Below are 19,208 nucleotides of genomic sequence, written 5' to 3' on the forward strand. Positions count from 1 at the left end.
AAACTCTTATTACTGTGCCTCACAGTAATTTAAAATGAGTAGATATTTCACACCAGAGGGCGACTAGTCAATTTTGAAACTGTATCCCTCTAGTGATCAAAAATGATGCTCTCAAGAAATCCTATTGTCCACCTAGCGGCTGAAGATGGCATTATACGAGGGCGGTTTTTTCAATTTCCGATGTTCCATAAAAAAAGACAAGTGTAAAGAACAAATGAATTTATTACCAAAAGTTAGGTACAGACATGGTTGCTTTTCGCCATAATCTTCCGTGAAGATTGAGGCATTTGTCATATCTGTGGACAAACTTTTTCATCCCCTCTTCATAGAATGTTGCCACCAGCGAATTGAGATGGCCTTAACGACATTGTTTTGAAGATCGTTATTAGTCTCAAACCTCTGCCCTTCTAGCCACGTTTTCAGTTCAGGAAAGAGGTGGAAGTTTTCGCATATTAAAAATTTTCAAGCTAGGTGGAAGTCTTCACCACCTTTAAACACCCAGCGACTTCCACCGCCTTTCCTGTACAGAAAAAGTGGATAGGAAGGCAGAGATTCGAGACTAATGACAATCTTCAAAACAACGTTAGGGCCCATCTCGAGTCATTGGCGGCAATATTCTATGAAGAGGAGATGGAAAAGCTCGTCTACAGATATGACAAATGCCGGAAAGTAACCAGGTTTCTAGCCAACTTTTGGTAATAAATTCATTTTGTTATTTACACTTGTCTTTTTTTATGAATCATCGGAGGTTGAAAAAACACAGCCTACGTAGTTTAATTATATAAAGATGACTTTTTCGGAAAAATAAAAAATTCTATAATAATTTAAATAAATTTTTAATATTAATTTACAATTATTTTTAAATTCTCAAGTTCTCATCGGTTTTATATGCATGACACCTACAGATATAATATGAGTCTAAATGCGCTGTCTTAGAGATCAAAACAAGTGACTGATTAAATTAAAGAGCTGTAGTAAAAGAAAATTATTTTTCACATTTATTCATTAATATTATCTTTTCTTTGAAGATATAAATGTTTTTCTAAATGAAATAAAGCTAAGTAATTTTAGACGCCTACTACCATAGAATTCATAAAGATTTGTATGCGTAAAGCTATAATAAATTAATTATTTAGTATAAAAAGAAATTCACAATCTTGTATACTCTAAAGCAACATAATTTATGTTTATATCTTTATAAAAATGTGCTTTAAAAATATCTATAATTAAATAAACATTTGTATATCCAACTTAACATTTGTTTTCTTGGAAAATTATAATTTATTAATTTTCGCTGTATAAAATGGCATTAAAAATATTTTGTGTTCTTCAAATTTTGTATTTTTTGGAATAAAAGTTCTTTAAAAATACGAATATTTCTATGCTTATTGGTCACTTTTTACAAGATAAAATAGCTTTGAATATTTTTCTAATTGATAATGACGTTTTAATAAAAACGTCATTATCAACTATTGTATAACTAAAAATTTGTTAATTAATATATTTCTCGTTTATTTTAATAATTTATAGTCGCATCACGTTTATGATTTGGGACGTTTAAATTAATTAATTAATCATATTGATTATATTACTAAATTACTAAACCAAAAATCTAGAGTTGTGGCAACGTTTCGAGCCAAGTAGATATATTTGAGAACTTTATAAACGTAATTGCTTATAATTATTGTAATTTTGTTCAGTAGAAATTTTAATGTAAATTTTACATTTTTTTAGTATTTTTCCCTTAGAATATCAGAATTACATAATTTTTATTTGTAAAGTTTATCTAAAATTATCTCCAATTAAAATGACATCGGTTAAAAGGTCATAGATGCACACACCAGTATTATATAAATTTACATTTTACACCAAATTCTCAACAAATATTTTATTCTGTGTTGATTAAAGCTGTCAAAAGTTTTAAATGTTTATATCTTAAAATTCTAAATTTTTTAAAAATATATTTTATATTTTTATTTTAGTCAATTTTGAATTACTTGCTTCTCTTTCTTTCATTAGCGGCGATATTTGAAAATACTAATTAAACATAAAAGTAACTTGTTTTAATTACAGATGAACATTATTAATAATAAAAGCTTTTGTTCGTAATGTCTTACAAAAATTTAAAAAGGAATAAAAGTAATATAAATACGAAAACTTAATAAATTTATTAGCTATAATGCATTTAAAGATTAAAACTGCGTATTTCGTGCAAAAGAATTAACTTTAAAAATTAATTAAGTTTGTAATTATTGCCTTGAGTCATTCAACTTCTTCAAAGCGTGAATATAAATTTTAATGTTTTTCAAAAATTACATTAAAAATGTATACCGAGCTTATTAAAAAATCAGCAACGAGTTGCTCAACTTTCCCGGCAACATTTAGAATTTTGGTAGCGACATCTATTATCATATTTTATTTTTAATTTTTTATTTTTATTTTTAACTGTTGTAAAACGGCAAAAACCGTAATTTTGTGGGTAGGGATGAGTTTTATATACAATTGTAAATGGTAATAAAGAGTAAAATCGTTGTTAAGTCCGACTCTATTGGAGATACACACGACCCCCATTATTTCCCCATCCTTTCAACTTTTAACCGCCAAAATTTAATAGCATTAATTCCTTTAACAAACAGACCTCCCTGCAAAATTTCAGAAATTTCGACAAAAAGGACAGCTGTTATTAAGCTTCAAACAGGGTGAATAAAATCGTGCCCCCTATACAAACACACAAATACGCAGTAACACCCATACAACAGAAATTACCCCGAATTTTTGCATTTTTCGATGTTTCAAAGTGCACTGAATCCAAAAATGTAAAAATCTTGGGGTCATTTTTGACCAATCACCATACTTTCCCTCTGTTACATATAACAGCCGGGAAACTAAAAATGGGCGCACCTGAAAGATGACATGCAATATTAATCAAATTCTGTACGTAGAATGGAATAGTTGTAAAAAATATTTTGAAAACTTCATTACACTATTACAACACAAGGTACGGTACGTCCTCGAAGAGCAGTTTCATTACAAAACCACTTCTGACATACATCAGTTTGGATTAATTAACCCTTAATTACCAAAGCTGAAAAATGTATAAGATAAAAAATACGATCAAGAGAAAGTTAAGTTTAAACTTAAAAACATAAACATTATTTAGTGTAAAATATTCAGTGAATACAATTAAGAAATTTACTTAATCTACAAACGAAGGAAAAGTTTAGTTTAATATCACAACGAAAACATAAAAAAATAACGGTATTAATTGATTTGATGGTGGCTATCCATTCATTGTTTATTTTAATTTATGGCGATCATCGACAATTGTACTTTATCAAGAAATGCCAAATATACTTTTATGATTGTTTATCGAATAACTGATACAGAGAGATTGCCTTAATTCCACCCTCAATCATCAAGCAAGGTAACTCCTCACATTTCTATATTTATCAAAATAATAACAGTTGATGGGTATTTTGGGGAGGGTACTCTGCATAATTTTTCTAGTTTAGGTAAAGTAGCATAAAGTTGAAAGCGTATTATCTACAGCTCCAAAATATTCTTCGACTTACCCCTCCGGATTCGATCCCAGGTTCCCAGACAGGGAGATTGCCACCACACCCAGTCGGCCACCACGCTACTGAGTGGAAGGGCGCAATCGACTGGACAATATACCACAAATTTAAACTGTTGAGTTACATTTTATAAATTTTTACATTGTACATTTTTAAACAATAACAATGCACGCATTTTTATATATATTTTGGTGAGCACTGCGCTCGTTTATTTTCATAGATAATTTTTCTGAGTGCTCCTAGATGGCGCTGACCGGTTGCAAATTATTCGAACCAATAAGCACATTGACATCATCTCTCTGGTGATAAAAAAGTGTATTATATTAAATCTAAAAATTACATTGTTTCATTAAATCTACTGGTAAAAACTGTACTAAACTAATATTAAATTTTTAAATTATTCCTACAAAAACGATGCAACAAAATTAGATTATATAAATTAAAATCGAAAGAGAAAAAAATCATTAATACTAACCGCACTTAATGGAAAAGATAAAATGCTTAGTGAATAACGAAAAATTGATTGAATTGCTTACAAAGAAATTTAATAAATATATTACTGTGAAGAACTTAATATCACATCTAAATCTTTGAAATTTATTAATATATTCGATTTTTTAACTTAATCCCGATTGAAATCCAACCCGGACTCTCGATGAAGGTATAACAGCCTTTCGCTTCGCCACCTGCAGAGTTATTATCGATAGAAATACTAATAATTCCTGCAAGATTATGTATAAAATAAAATTCTTAACTAAAATACTCACATTCTTGAATATTTTCTTGAAAGATGAAGCGTATATTATGTTTTTAAATTTTTAAATTGCTGTGAAAGTATATATATAGCCTAAATATCGTGACGGTTTCTGGATTACGATGAAGAATTCGAATCCAACGGATTACATCCAAGGATCTATGGATATGTCACAGCCCAGGATGAATCCTAGATTTTAAAGGATCCTCTAGGATCCTAGACTCACCCACTCTAGGATCTTCTCTTTAGTTTCCTGTCTTCAACTTCCGCTTGATCTCTTACAACAACGCTTTCAGAATATCTATTCTTGAATTTATTAAGAATGTCATCTGGTACAATTCGTTCATTAAATGGGTTCAGAGTTCCCATCACGCGATACTCTCAACATTTTCGTGTTGCTATTTGTATAACTCGAGATCTAGTATTATGTGACTTCCACACACAATCTATTACAATATAACTAAATTAACTTATACACGTACGGTACATTAATCTGACTCAATTATTACAGTAATTAATAATTGTTTAAATATGTAAATCGAATAACAGTTATGAGTCAGTTAAAATGGTATCAAAAGGAAAATGCTTAAATACCATAGAAGAGTAGACGAAGAAGAAAATAAAATATATTTTCAGAGTATTTTCATTTTTCAAACATTTCAAAAACACTTACTTTTATATGTAACAAATTCGAAAAAAAAACAGAATCTAGTAAATAGATATATCTTTACGTGGAATGGCGGATTGGAAGCGTGTCGTGTTTCCATGATAAGGGTCGGTTTTGAGGATTTATTCGAAATTTCCAAATGATTCCTCTTACATACTTGAATAAAAAATCAGTTAAACGTTAAAAATGTAAATAACATTTAAGATAAGTATAAATTAGAACATAAAAATAGGTAAATGAAACTGAGATACTTCTGATTTTGCACTTGAAACTGTGTGAACACTTCAAAAACATAAACGAGTCTAGTTTAAGGGAAAAGAATTCAATCAACTTAAAAAATTATTCATATTATTTTAAGTAAAAAAGAAAGTAAGTTGATCACAAAATTTAAATTCAACTGTCGAAACACATTCTTCAAATTTATGTAAATGCACATTCACAAATTTTGAGATAATGAACTTCTATGGTCCACGTGAGACAATTTGTATAATATGTCAGTGTAATAATAACTGGTAAGTATAAAGATCTTACACCACAAATGGTCCGGTTATAGAGCAATGGAGAAATAGCCTTCAACACAAATCGTCTTAATTTTCATATCTATACAATTTATTATACAGTATTTGATTTCATCTCCAAGAGAGTTCTCTCTTTCCTTATTTGCATACATTGCTGTAGGCCTATATAAATCACGATACTGATGATGATAGTGTTCATAAATTACATAAATTTAAAGAAATTTATGTATATAAATTCTTCAAATTTATTTTAGTGAACATTATATAACATCGATCCATATTTGAGATTTACATACATGGTGATTTAAAAGTTAAGCACTACTTTAAAAATTCATATTTCAAGTGAATTTTGATACTAAAACGTGAGGTTTTCGCAGAAATACTCAAAATGATGCAGGATTCTTTTTAAAGTACAGAAATTTTATGCAAATTTTAGTTACAATCTGCCAGTCAGTCAGTCAATATCATTTATTATGTACAAAAATCAGTACATGTCTCGGTTCCGCATTGCACTGCCGAGGGTGAAAACAAGATACAGTTAAATTAAAAGTTGTTTACAAATACAGATAATTACAGAAATATTTAAGATGCTAATTTGGGATGATAAACGGGAGTAGATACAATATGAGGAGTAGAAACAAGTGCTAGTACAGTTAATTTACAGCTTGTTTGCAAATATTTGGGTGATTACAGAATTATCTAAAATAATAAAATTCTTGGATGATATACGAATTGATGAAATATAATGATACAAGTGTTAATACATAATAATATAACATAAAGATGTGGTTGGACGCAGAAATGGAATTAAACACAGGAGTTACAAGACTTGTGAGTACATAAAACAAATTGTAAACTAGGTTACAGTAATAAGAGGATACGAAACAAAATATAAAGTGTTATATACAGTTGGAGTTTAAATACAGAACAATACAGTACAAAAACAAAGTACAAAACAATACGGATCAATATAGAAAGCAGATACAATTGAGGTAGCATATTTGCAATATTTACAGTAGGGCTAGAGCAGAGGCAGAGGCGATGAAACAGGAGGAAATGAGAGATACTCTCTCGTGGTGGTGAGTGCAATGTATTCATAAGCACGCACAAGATTTACAAAGGCTGAATATAGTTCCTTTTGTTTAAAGAGATGACTGGCTAGCTGTTGGCTTGGCAAGGAGATGTTGAGTTTTGCTGCAGTGAGTTCGATTTCAAGTCTTTCTTTTTGTAGACAGATACATCTGTAAAGATAATGATCGGGGCCATCCACCTCCTTACAGATGGCACAAAGTGGATTCCGTTTTCCCGTAAACCAGTTTAGATAGCAGAAGAACCTCCCGTGACCGGTAATAAACTGCGTGAGTAGAGAATTGTTGTTAATCCAGGTATAGCTGCGGTTCTCGATGATGTTGGGAATGAAGTGGTAGGTTTGGTTGCTATGATTGAGTTGCCAGGAGTTTTGCTAGTGGTGAAGAACATCATTATACAGAAGACTAATGATTTTGTGGTGGTTGATTTTGTTGTAAATGGGCTGCAGCGCACTGTTGTTAGCGGCTGCCTTCGCCAGCTGGTCCGCTCTCTCATTTCCAGCAGTACCTTGATGCCCGCGGACCCAGCTGATGCTGTAACTATTGGATGAGTTATGGGTGAGATTTTTGAGGATGAAGCTGCCTGCTGTTGATCAGGTTAAGGGCGGACTGGCAATCAGTGAGGATGGCAATCTGTTTATTAGTGAGGTTCTGTTCAGACCAGCTTATTGCCATGTGAATGGTCTTAAGTTCAGCCTGAAAAACACCGCAAAGATTATCAAGCCTGTACATTTGGTGATGGATCTCGTACTTTTCTTGGAGTACAACAAAGGCGCATCCAATGTTTTCATTCATTCCTGAGCCGTCCGTGTAGATTTCCAAGTCAGGGTTGGTAGGCATGTCAGTGCTGATGTAGTTGTGGATGTACGGGGGAGTAAGGTCAGTGACTGGATTCATTCTCTCATAATTAGTGGCAGGAATGTTGCATGTGATAGTACAGATATCATGACCGGTTTTGAGCTTCCAAAGTTCATGCCTGGCTAGGATAATGTTGGTGATAGGCGGTTTACGAGTAATGATTTGTAGACTCCTGTTGAGCGTGGTTCTGTAGGCCCCAGAGATAAGGATCAAGGCTTTACGTTGGGACGATATTAATCTGCCAGTAAGTGGCATTGTTTAAGATTAGAAAAGTGATTAGCGAGGTTGAGGCCAAAGTTTTCAACGCGGAAACGTGTACGTCGGACGTTCGGCACCGTTTTCCTGTAAGCCTAGAAGTTTGACAATGGCGTTTGGAAAGTGAGTGGAACTATGCTCAACATTCCAAACGACATTGTCAAACTTCTAGGCTTACAGGAAAACGGTGCCGAACGTCCGACGTACACGTTTTTGCGTTGAAAACTTCGGCCTCAACCTCGCTATTGATAAAAGGAGTGATACGTACAGAGACAGAAATTGTAAAGGGGACTTGATAAGTTATTTCGTTACATGAGCGCTACCTACTAGCATAAATTGTAACTAAAATGTTAAAAAGTTCAGTGTCATGCGAGCATTTCTGTGAAAGCTGCACTCAAAATTTACTGAGATTTTTAAAAGTGGTGCTTATTTTGGATCAATTGGTGCAAGTAACGGAATCAAATTTTTAAAAAATTAGAAAAATTAGTTTAAAAATATGTTCTTAATTTATGTAAATTTTTCAGGTATGTAAATTCAAATATTAATAAAGTTCTGACGTTTCTTTGAAAATGACTTACATTTTTTATACTTCTGTTTTTGACAATACTTCAGGTAAAGATTTTTTTACTCGTCTCCTCTAGAAATAAATGAAAAATAATACAATAAAATATATTTTCTAACTAATCGTAATTATCATTCTGAAAGCTGATATTGGCCTACAATACCCACTACTAAAATTTAAAATTAATTAATTGTGAATAATTTTGTTTAACTTGCCATGAAGTTTTTTAATAAGATGCTGAAAATGAAATGACAGATAGCTGAGAGCAATTCTTGTATAAGAACCTGTGATACCTGTCACCTGATGTCAAGCTTTCAAGTAATGTCGAAATGCATTGACGTCTTATAAGTAGTGTGGAAATTATATACAGCACTTTTTACTTAGTCTACAGTACATTTTTCTGTATTATTTTCTACCTTTCTTCATTAATACAGGAAACATTTTATGAATATTTATGTATTACAAATTTTAACTTTTAAAATATTACTTAATCGCAGTCGAGGATTTCTGAGTGATTGAGGATGTAAAAACGCCACTGTGAGGCTCTGAAGGATTCAGGTTAGGTTCGAATCCGGATCAACTTATGAATTCTCATAGATGCGTTCATGTGCGGAACTCCATCCCTCATTCCTGTTTACCAGTGGTGGAACGGATAAATTCACTAAACACTAGTCGTGGGTTCGGGATTCACAAACGAGCTGGTCACGTGGAGTTTCCTAGGTTATTTGCGAGTCTAACGCCTAAATATGACTATAAAAAGCCATCCTGAGAAGGTCTCCCTTAGGCAGATTGTCTGTTTATTCATTTGCCTTATTCCATCAATCCAAAGTAATCCATCTCTAACTCCAGCCACCACATTATAGACTTGGCATTATGGAATGATAAGTTCAATGGCCTGTGTTGGGTCTAAGTCCATCAAAGGACATTGAACCTAGGAACCTGCACTTTTTGTGTGACGAATGACTCTGCTGGCTTAGATAGAGGGAGGTCAGCAGAGCAATTCGTCTCGGATCTCTAACACAAAGAAGCCCAAGTATACAATTTTTATATAAATTGTACAATATAAATGAAAATTTCTGTTCATAAATAGTACAAAACTCTGTTTTTATTTGTTTAATTGATTTTATCCATATACATTTATGAGTGGGGCGCTATTTGTAACTGGCGCGTGCTCCGCCTTATCTCTCTCAGCCTCGTTACTTGGATGGATATCTTGAAAAATTCTTCGAATTTAAAAAATATTTTAAATATGATTTTACATTCTATAATATTCAGTAAAATATATGCAAAACTTTACAAAGGAAGATTTAAATGGAGAATTAGAACTATTTCCTCAATTTAGAATGAAATGAATTGAAATAAATTCCTACAATGATTGTTAAATTAGAATATGTCCTATGTCCTTCCCTTTGTTTGTTTATGTAATTATAAAATTTCGATAGGCAAAAAAATTTTAATTACGTAATTTAACACATGCCAAGATTCCCTACATTTACAAATTATAATTGCTCTAGCGGTTCCTTAATTATTACATTACTAAGTTTTCAAACCTTTGTACAAATTCCAATTCAAATAAGCATGATATTATGAAATTATTTTACTTTTAATTAAGTAAAGTAGAGCCTTTAACTAAAATTTAGAGCTTTGCTTAAATTGTGTATAGATTTATAACACATTATGCAAACACATTCATTCATTATCTTTATTGTACAATAACACTAAGTACAATGTCCTGCTCCGCTTAAGCACTACAGGATCATAACCATTACAGAGAAATCCCGGGTTACAAAGAACACAAATGAATCGAGAGAAACAAAAAAAGCAACAAAAACAAACACGGAAACAAACAAGTAATGCAGCCATCTTGCTGCAGCACTACAGAGAAACTACCTGTTGTAGCGCGAACGCGACAATACAAACAAACGCGAGAGGGCGAAACAAGATGCAGCAAGGTTGCACCGACAAACCCAATCCGTGCCAGCGGCACTAATACCATTGTAACATCATCACGAACTCACGAGACTAACATTAACGCGCGAACTTAAAAGAAAAGTTGAACTGGACAAGGAACACTACGGCAAGTAGTCCGCGGTTTTGACATACAATGCCTTGGCCTTTAAATACAAAGGACACTCTTTGTCCAGGGTGTTGTGCTCGTGCTCAACAAAGCCTTCTCTTATACAGTTGGAACATTTCGGTTTTTCACTTTTCTTAGTGCATTCTTGAAATAAATGATTATCTCCGCAATGGCTACAGACTTTATTTTTTGCAGAACAGTTAATCGCCAGATGTCCGAAGCTTAAACATTTGTAACATTGTCGAACTGGTATGAAGTCATATACATAACATGTCTTCCACTGTATATATAGTAGTCCCTCTTTTTTGATTTCAGTTCTAATCTCTGGTGCCACCTCTATCACCCAAGATAAGTAATCATTATCTCTCTGTTTTACTGAAAACCGAACGGCAACTTTCTCTCGAAGTTCCTCCATCGTAAACTTAGTTAAAAAGTATGTATTCTGATCCTTAATATACTCCAGCAATTCCTCTTTATTGATTGACTTGGGGACAGATGCTATTTTCATAAGCGGTAAACGCCTTCTCGCATTCCGCGCAGTCAGTCCCTCCAATTTGTTTGCTTTCTCCTGTAAAAATTCAGCATCCTCCCTATTAGTAGTATCAATGGCAATTCCACCATTGTTGATTTTTCTCACCCGTTTGATAGGCATCTGACATTTCTTTACGTCAAATTGTTTTGTAAGCAGCGCTCTGGTCTCTTCGGATGTACTATTCTCTTTTTCGTTATAGACGAGCACAGTATATGTTGGTGTTAAGGGTTTATTTTCTGGCTGTGTGTTTTTAATTCCTCTTTGCAATATACGACTATATGAAGGAGCGGTCCCTGTAGTCCCTTCCATCCTAACTGAGGAAGCCTTCTCCAGATTAAGAATATTCTGTTTAACTTCCTGTATAGCATCTATATTTTTGTTACCCTGTTCATCTATTAATAGTTTAACTTCCTCCTTAGTTGCTAGCAATTCGAATTTCTCAAGCAATACTCCAGAGATAGAGTTTTTCTTAATGACCTCTTCAGCGCTCTTAGTCAAAATTTTAAATTTTTCTACTATAAATCTAATGTGTTCTCCAGTGCCTAATCTCCCTTTTGAATTATTGCGAGAGTATTTCTTATATTCCTCGATGATTTTTTCCGAGAACTCCAAAAATTCCTGAAGTGTGCTGATGGCCGTCCTATTTCGATACAGAAAAAGGCCCAAGCTCGAACACTTAAACAGTAAGAACGCGAGCAGATGGTCAGCAAAGTGACGCAGCTGATATAACAGGAGTTCCGTCGATAGTCGTTGCTAAAGCAGCGGCCGTTAAGAAAATCCGTTAAAAGGTCACTGACCCCGTCAAGTGATGAAAAGTGGAAAAAACCAAACTTGCCGTAATTCACTAAATTCTAAAGATAATCTGCTCAAATTTTGAGAAAAAATTAGTGAAGGCAAGGCGGGTGAGAGAAAATAAACAAATCCTATGGATGACAAACCGGAGGCCCGACGCGGCCCACCGAATCCCGCCGAAACGAAACCGAAACTCATTATGCAAACACAATTAAATCATAAAGCAAATTTTTAAAATTATTTACCTTCAAATCTCGATATAGCGTTCTCCTAAGTGATGCAACCCTGTTAAAGCGCCAAGAATACATGTAAACGAATCTTATAATTCTTTTAGATACTTTGATTTAGCGCTACATTCGATTTAGTGCCTGTTTCAGAGGTAAAATGTTGGGATAATCGATGTATGACACTACAGCTCCTCGACTTACCTCTAAATGAATTCATCGAACGTCTAACGAAATATGGAAGATGAATGTGTTAATTAAGTAAGATAACATCAAGCGACTACTGTATATTATATTAAACAAGTGCGATTTTTCTTATTTACTTAGTAACTTTATCATTAAAAAAGTTTCTTGTACCAAGTTTCCCTCAGAGAAATCATCAAAGTACACCATCAACAATAAAAAAAATTTCGAAGGTGTCTATAGAGAAGACAAGTAAATATAATAATAATAATGTTTATTGTATTTACAATTTGTACCCTATTATACTCCTGTATCCATGTACTCCATAAATAGGTTTGAATAGGTTTCATTGACACCTACGTGATAGTATTACCAATTACTATTGGGAATACCCTCGACAAATTCCCAACTATTTTCGATATATTCTCAATTATTCCCGATGATATTCCTCAATAAACTCTCAACAGTAGTCAAACCTCGATACAGCGCCTTAGTGCCATTCTCGTAAAGAGCCAATGAATACTCTATAGAATCTGTGAATTTCACGTATGATTTTGCATTGTCACCAAATCACTCGTTATTGTTTGAATTTTTCAGTTTAGCGCCACACGCGTTTTAGTGACAGGCGTTAAATCGAGGATTGGCTCTGCTGCCAATTATTATTGAGAATATCAGAGAACCAATGCTGTTTCTAACGTCATTTATCAATTTATTCTCGCTTCTTTCTTCAACTAAAATTTAAAATGTTATTTATATTTTAAATTTTAATTATTAAATAAATTAATTTTAAAAACAAACTCATTATTTTTGTCGAATATTTTATAGATTAACGCCAATAATTATCCACAAGTATAAAAATAACAATAGGAAGAAGTTTTGAGACTTAAGAGGAGAAAACACAGAAACGAATTCGATTTTTTCAATTTAAAAATGAAATTTGGCAACAATTTCGAATGCAAATGAAGTAATTTGCCAACTCATTTAAATTCTAAAAGCATTTTTATTTACTTGAAGAGGAGAAATTTGATCTTTCACTTGATGCTAAGTGATAAAGTAAGAAAGCTCGAAAGAGAAAAATCCCTTCAAGAAATATCCCATTGACAAGAGAACAAATGGAAATTTTTTTCATTACACCTTCCATTTTCAGTAGTTTTAAAAGTTGCCATGCCTATCCCAGTGACTTACTCCATAGGTTTTCCGATGCGTAGCGTGAGTCGCGTCGCGTCGCATCGTTTCGTTAAGCAGTAGGTTAATTTCTCTCTGCTTAAACTTAAATTTAAAAAAACAGCTTTCAAGAAACCTAACACCTAATTGTGCTTCGCATATATTTTATTGCTCGAATTTAATACAATCTTACGTGTTTTGTGTGTGTGTGTGTGTATTTGATGAGAAAGCGCGCGTTGCATCGCTTCGCTTAGCATGCAGCACACAAAACTGCTTATTAATAATAATTCTATTGCTTGAACTTTAATAAAAATGCAAGTCGGCGAATATACGTATTTAAAAAAATATTAATATATAAGTTCTCTATGGAAATTATTTACGCCTCACGTCACAAATTTCAATTTCTGTGCGACGAGACGTTTTACGCGTGATATCGCGTCGCGCTATCCAAAATAATAACCCTTTTTTATTATAATTTATTTCAAAATAAATTATTAAAATATTTATATTATCGATTTAAGTAATTAAAATGATGTATACACAGTATTTTCCACAATTTACTTCTTACGCGACGCGACGCGCCGGTCGCTTCGTTACCACGTTAGACACGTTACAATAAATTGTTAACACACACAATTATTTTTTAAACCGAAAATGTTGATTTTAAAAACGTTAGATATTTTATTTAGTAAGAAATTTAATTGAAATTTAAATAAACAATTAAAAAATTAATTTAAAAAAAATATAATTTCGCTTTTAAATAAAATGAATTAAATGGAATATTATTGGAAATTTTACTTAATAAATTTTAAATGATGATAATTACCAAAAATACTTACATTTATTCTTTTTATATATTTTAAAGCAGATCTCATTTAAATAATGATCGATAAAATATATTTTTTTTTCTTTTAAGTTTACAAATTGAGTAAATATTAAATATTTCCTTTCATTTTTTAAATTGCATTCGACATTAAATTGCATTTATTTTTCTTTCATTAATAAGATGAAATATTACTTTAATAAATATATATTTTTTAAATACAATTTCTTGCCATTGAAACGACCTCATTTAGATTAAAAAAAAAAACAATTTTACTACTTTTATATATATTTTAAATTATAAAAAATTGACTTTTTAAATATTTTCATAAATATATTAAACTGGGTTTTAACCCCAGTGCCTCTCTTGTGAGACAGAAGAGGCACGTGCTGGAACCCGTGATTTCAGGGATCTCCCCTGGCACGTACTCCTGTATCCCCTGTTTCCTATTCCTAACACGTGTTCCTCTGGCCCTCTTACACGTTTCTGATTTTAATACGTCACGTGTTCATTGCGAAGGTCTGAACTGAATTTGATGTGTCTTCTTTTAATTGTTTTAGCTACAGATTCTAGGAGAGCCTTTTAAACGTCCATTAAGGATTGACCAAGCCCGCATTGGTGAAAACATACTGTGGACTTGGCGAATAGGATGACGAGGGCTCGACATATCGAATCAACTTGCCCGTAAAACAAGGAAAAGTTAGAAAAGTTACTAACGAATAGCCAAATTTATAATTAAAATGTTATCTTTTGTTGCATTTGTTGGCTTCCATATCCTAAAAGACCTACCAGTGGCAGAATGAATAAAACCACCGATCGCGTCTCACAGCAGGTTGGCCGCGTGGACTTCCATATCTAACACTTAAATAGGGACCAGTTTCCTACAGAAAGTCCTGCCGGGAGGCTGCTTATCTTGGCATATCGCCCATCCGTTGCCATGCCTTATCCCATCAATCCCACTTCAAAATATAAAATTATCAGTTCTGAACCTAATTTTATTAATTTGATATTGAGACACAACATTTTTCAAACTCACCTCTCAAAAAGAGGCGTGCCTTAATTTAATTTCGGGAACTTTTTATAGCAATCTCCAACTATGTTCCAAGTGCAGTGATTTAAATTATATATTTTAGAAAATATATAAAACCGAGAAAACAAATTATTAATTGATCGTTTTGAATCGACAACTCCTCAATTTCTACTTTTATTTATGAATCTGTAAAAGTTTTAATTGAATAAATTTACAAATACAATCAACAAACTTCAAAGAAAGCACGTTTTTAATTTAGAAGTATAAATAAAACTTCAAATTTGTTTTTAAAAATAAATTACTTAACATAATATAAAATTAAATATTTTATTTTATCTTTTAAGATTCGTTTTAACCTTTGTGGACAGATGGATTCTTTTGCAACGATCTATATAACTTTGACTACGAGAGTGTAGTATTGCTGTTACAAACTTTTGTTCCCGATGGATATATTAAACTTTTGAAAATCATACATTTAAAATTTTAATTGTTTATGTTAATGATAATTTCAAATTTTTAAATAAATGTTTTATAGGCCTATATCGTATTTATAATATAAGTGAAAATATAATGCGCCAAGAAAATTTTCAAAAAAATGATCTGACAACACTCGGGTTTCCTTTACACATTTTAACGTCGATTTGACGTCGTCTCTTTAGTTACGTCAAATTTACGAAATAATGTACATTATTTTCGTATTTATGTGAGGACCCGGTCGAGGTCCGAATCGCGACCTAAATAAAAGGTCAAAGGACCAAGGAATTCGTTCGAGTTCCGATTATAAATGGCGAAAGAAAAACAAACCGCGAGTGAACAATAAAGGTTGTTTTTGTTGGAGGTGTAAGTTAAGAAAGAAAATGTCGTAGAACGGACCAAAGTCGAGAGAGATGTAGTGAGAGAGGAATCGGGTTCGGGCGTGCGACTGACCTCTCCCGCGCCCTCCGACCGGTTTCCAATTGTCACCTTATGACTAGAAGGGACCAATGGTAGAACGAATCGAGAGGAAAAAAAGAACCAAATCGCGAGTCCGAAAAAATAGGGACGTTCTTGGTTCCTAGTAAGGGTTCTTGAATACTCTGAGTGACTACACCACCTTGGTCGTGAGTGCTACGATTGGAAATAGAAAAGGACTTAACGTCGAAAGTGCCGGACTACGGACGTCCATAGACCATCGAGAAGGACGTTCGTCGAAGAAGTTCTGATCGAGACCCAGGAGCACACTCCGGGATCGACGAGAGACCACCCGCCCGTACGGGACGCCAGGACCGAAAAACAAGAACCCATCGGATCTTCCCTTATTGAACTTTTAGTATTGTTCCACGGGGACACCTCTTGCTCCAAATTTTGTAAGAAACTTTTTGATGTCATTAAACGGGTTAATATGAGAAACCTGTCTGTGAATCCTGCCACACCCACACGACGGGGCTGACTGCGAGGCCGTCACGACGGTTTTTCACTCCTTTCGGCTAGCCTTACATTTAATTGCTATTTTTTAATCCTTGATTTAATTTTTAAATATATTTCAAAATATTAACGTTTACTTAATCCTTATTTTTTCATTTACACGAAGATCTTAATTTTCATTTATAAAATGTTTTGATTTTCATAAACGACGCTATCTTGATGTTAAGTGATATTGGAACACCCGGTGGTTACAAATTGAAAAAAAAGGAGAAAATTGTAATGTGCATATCGCCAGTTACATTTTATTTCATAAAAATTATCTTCGTCTTTCTAAAAACATTATATTATAAAATGACAAACATAATAAGAGGCTCTTCATCGGTTGGATTTTGTTCGTTCATTTCATCGTCACGAATTGTCGATCGTTCTTAGCCACAAAATAGTTTTATATTGAAGGCAGATTCTTTTTATTAATAATAAAGAATCGTTTTTGCCATTTTTCTCTCTTTTTTACGGAATAAATTTATAAATATAATCAATGCTAATTTGAAAATAAACAACACTTTCCTACATATTGTTGTTCCTTTTACACGCGATTCGGGTTCGAATACTATTTTCAGTATATGTTTGCCTTTGTTGTTCTTAATAAAGAATGTGAATTTTTAATTAAATAAAAAATAAAAATACAAAATTCTTATATAAATTTATTCATCATCAAGAAGAGTAAACAAAATCTATTTAAAAATTTATTTTGTATACTAGTACTTTCTATATATTAACAGGACTTATTATACTGGAAATTATGGATGCAGATATTTAGTCTTACAGATCAAAAATAATGTTCTTTATTTAGTTCACCCGAACATACACATTTTAAACGCGTGTTTCGGACTCGTTCGTCCCTCCTCGGCAGGCCTTTAAACGACACTTTCTACGATCGACAATAAAAACATTTCTCGGTACAATCATAACTAAAATTAGTTAAAAACACAAACATTTCCCGACAATAAATTTAAAAATTCTTACAGTTTCTGTATTTCCGATCTTCTCTACATTTCCATTTAAACTCACGATCCACAGCAACCATACAATTTTACACATTCCTAATTTTTATACATTAAAATCAGTTTAAAACGATAAATTTAATTATTATCTGAAATATTATCATTTCAATTGGCTTACTTCCTTTTTGTTTGTTCTAATTTGTTCCTATCACTTCTTTTTTACCTCTTCCTCCCCCCCCTTTTATAATGCTTAACCGTGATTGGTGGATCTCTCTACCATTGTTGTTATTCGTTTTATTAGTTTGCCTAATTATATTTAAATGCTCATACAGTTGTCTTTTATAATTGTTTTTTTTTCCTTTTTCCCGATTTTTACCGTATTTAGATCAATTGCACGACCTTCTGTATTACAATGGTCGGCTACTGCCGAATTTGCATAGTTTCCTCTGATTGCTCCGATATGTTCACTTAATCTTATTTTTAATTTTCTTTTAGTTTTTCCTATATACGTTTTCTTTGGATTACAATTACAATCAAATGAATATACTATTCCTTTCTCCTCTGTTATATCATATTTTCTTTTTTTCTGTAACATAAATGTTTTTTAGTCGAATTTATTTTTTCCGGTATTAAGTCGATTCTACTTTTTATTACATTTTTAATTCTTTCAAATAATTTTGGAACGTATCTTAATTTAATAAATTTTTTCTCTTTATCTATTGATTTTGGTTGTTTGTCATTATCTAGTTTTCCAAGCCATTTTTTTATTATACATTTTGGGTAATCGTTTAAAATAAACATTTTAATTATTTCTTCTTCTTGTTTTTGTGTTTCTATTTCGCTCGTTCTTTGTCTTATTTTATTCGTATACATTTTAAATATATTATATTTCATACTGACCGGAATCACAGATTTATAATTAATTATTTTGGGTATTTGTATTGGTTTGACATATTTCTTGTAAATTAATCTATTATTTTTTCTTTCTATGGTTATATCTAAATAATTTACACTATTCTGTTTTTCTTTTTCTAATTCAAATTTGATATTCTCTTTCGTCTTCTTGGCCTTATTTATAATTATATTTTCATTTGTTTTCGTTTTATCAAAAATTATTACGCAATCGTCCACATACCTGCTGTAAAATTCGATACCTTCTATGTTTTTGATCTTTTCGTCTATTTGTATCATTGTTATTTCGGCCAATTTTGGACCTATACGTGTACCCGTAGGCATTCCTTCTGTTTGGGTGTAGAATTTCTTATCGAACCGAAAGTAGTTATTTTTAATTATAATTAGGCATAATTTCCAGTATAATAAGTCCTGTTAATATATAGAAAGTACTAGTATACAAAATAAATTTTAAGTAGAGTTAAAAAGGACACAAAGGCATAATAAGTAAACAAAATCGTTTGAAAAATAAATTTTTTCATTTTTAAAAACTGAATTTAATAGCTGAAGAACCGTAAAGAAACAAAATAAACATATATAAACAATAGCATCATTTGAGAAATTCCATTAAAACTATCCAAGAATATTGTTTATACAGAACTTTTAGAAAATATTTCTATAAATCAATTAGAAATCGGGAAAATTCTTCAAATCCCGATCCATTGTTATTATACTATACAATTCATCGAACTGTCCCGTTTAGATGAAAAATGCTACTATTTTATTAATGTCTCTCGTACAATCTCT

The 19,208-nt window shown here is 32.2% G+C and overlaps 1 protein-coding gene across 1 annotated transcript; it reads right to left on the reverse strand.

Annotated features, from left to right (window-relative positions):
* Positions 1-7,154: 7,154 nt before the first annotated feature.
* On the reverse strand, positions 7,155-7,715 carry LOC136987553 (uncharacterized). Its single transcript, XM_067285296.1, has one exon. It carries the CDS (start codon positions 7,713-7,715, stop codon positions 7,155-7,157), a length of 561 nt encoding a protein of 186 aa, XP_067141397.1.
* Between the last annotated feature and the right edge of the window lie 11,493 nt (positions 7,716-19,208).

The sequence above is a fragment of the Centruroides vittatus genome, unplaced genomic scaffold, assembly GCF_030686945.1.
Source record: "Centruroides vittatus isolate TY-2023 unplaced genomic scaffold, ASM3068694v2 scaffold_2520, whole genome shotgun sequence".
Lineage (NCBI taxonomy): Eukaryota > Metazoa > Arthropoda > Arachnida > Scorpiones > Buthidae > Centruroides > Centruroides vittatus.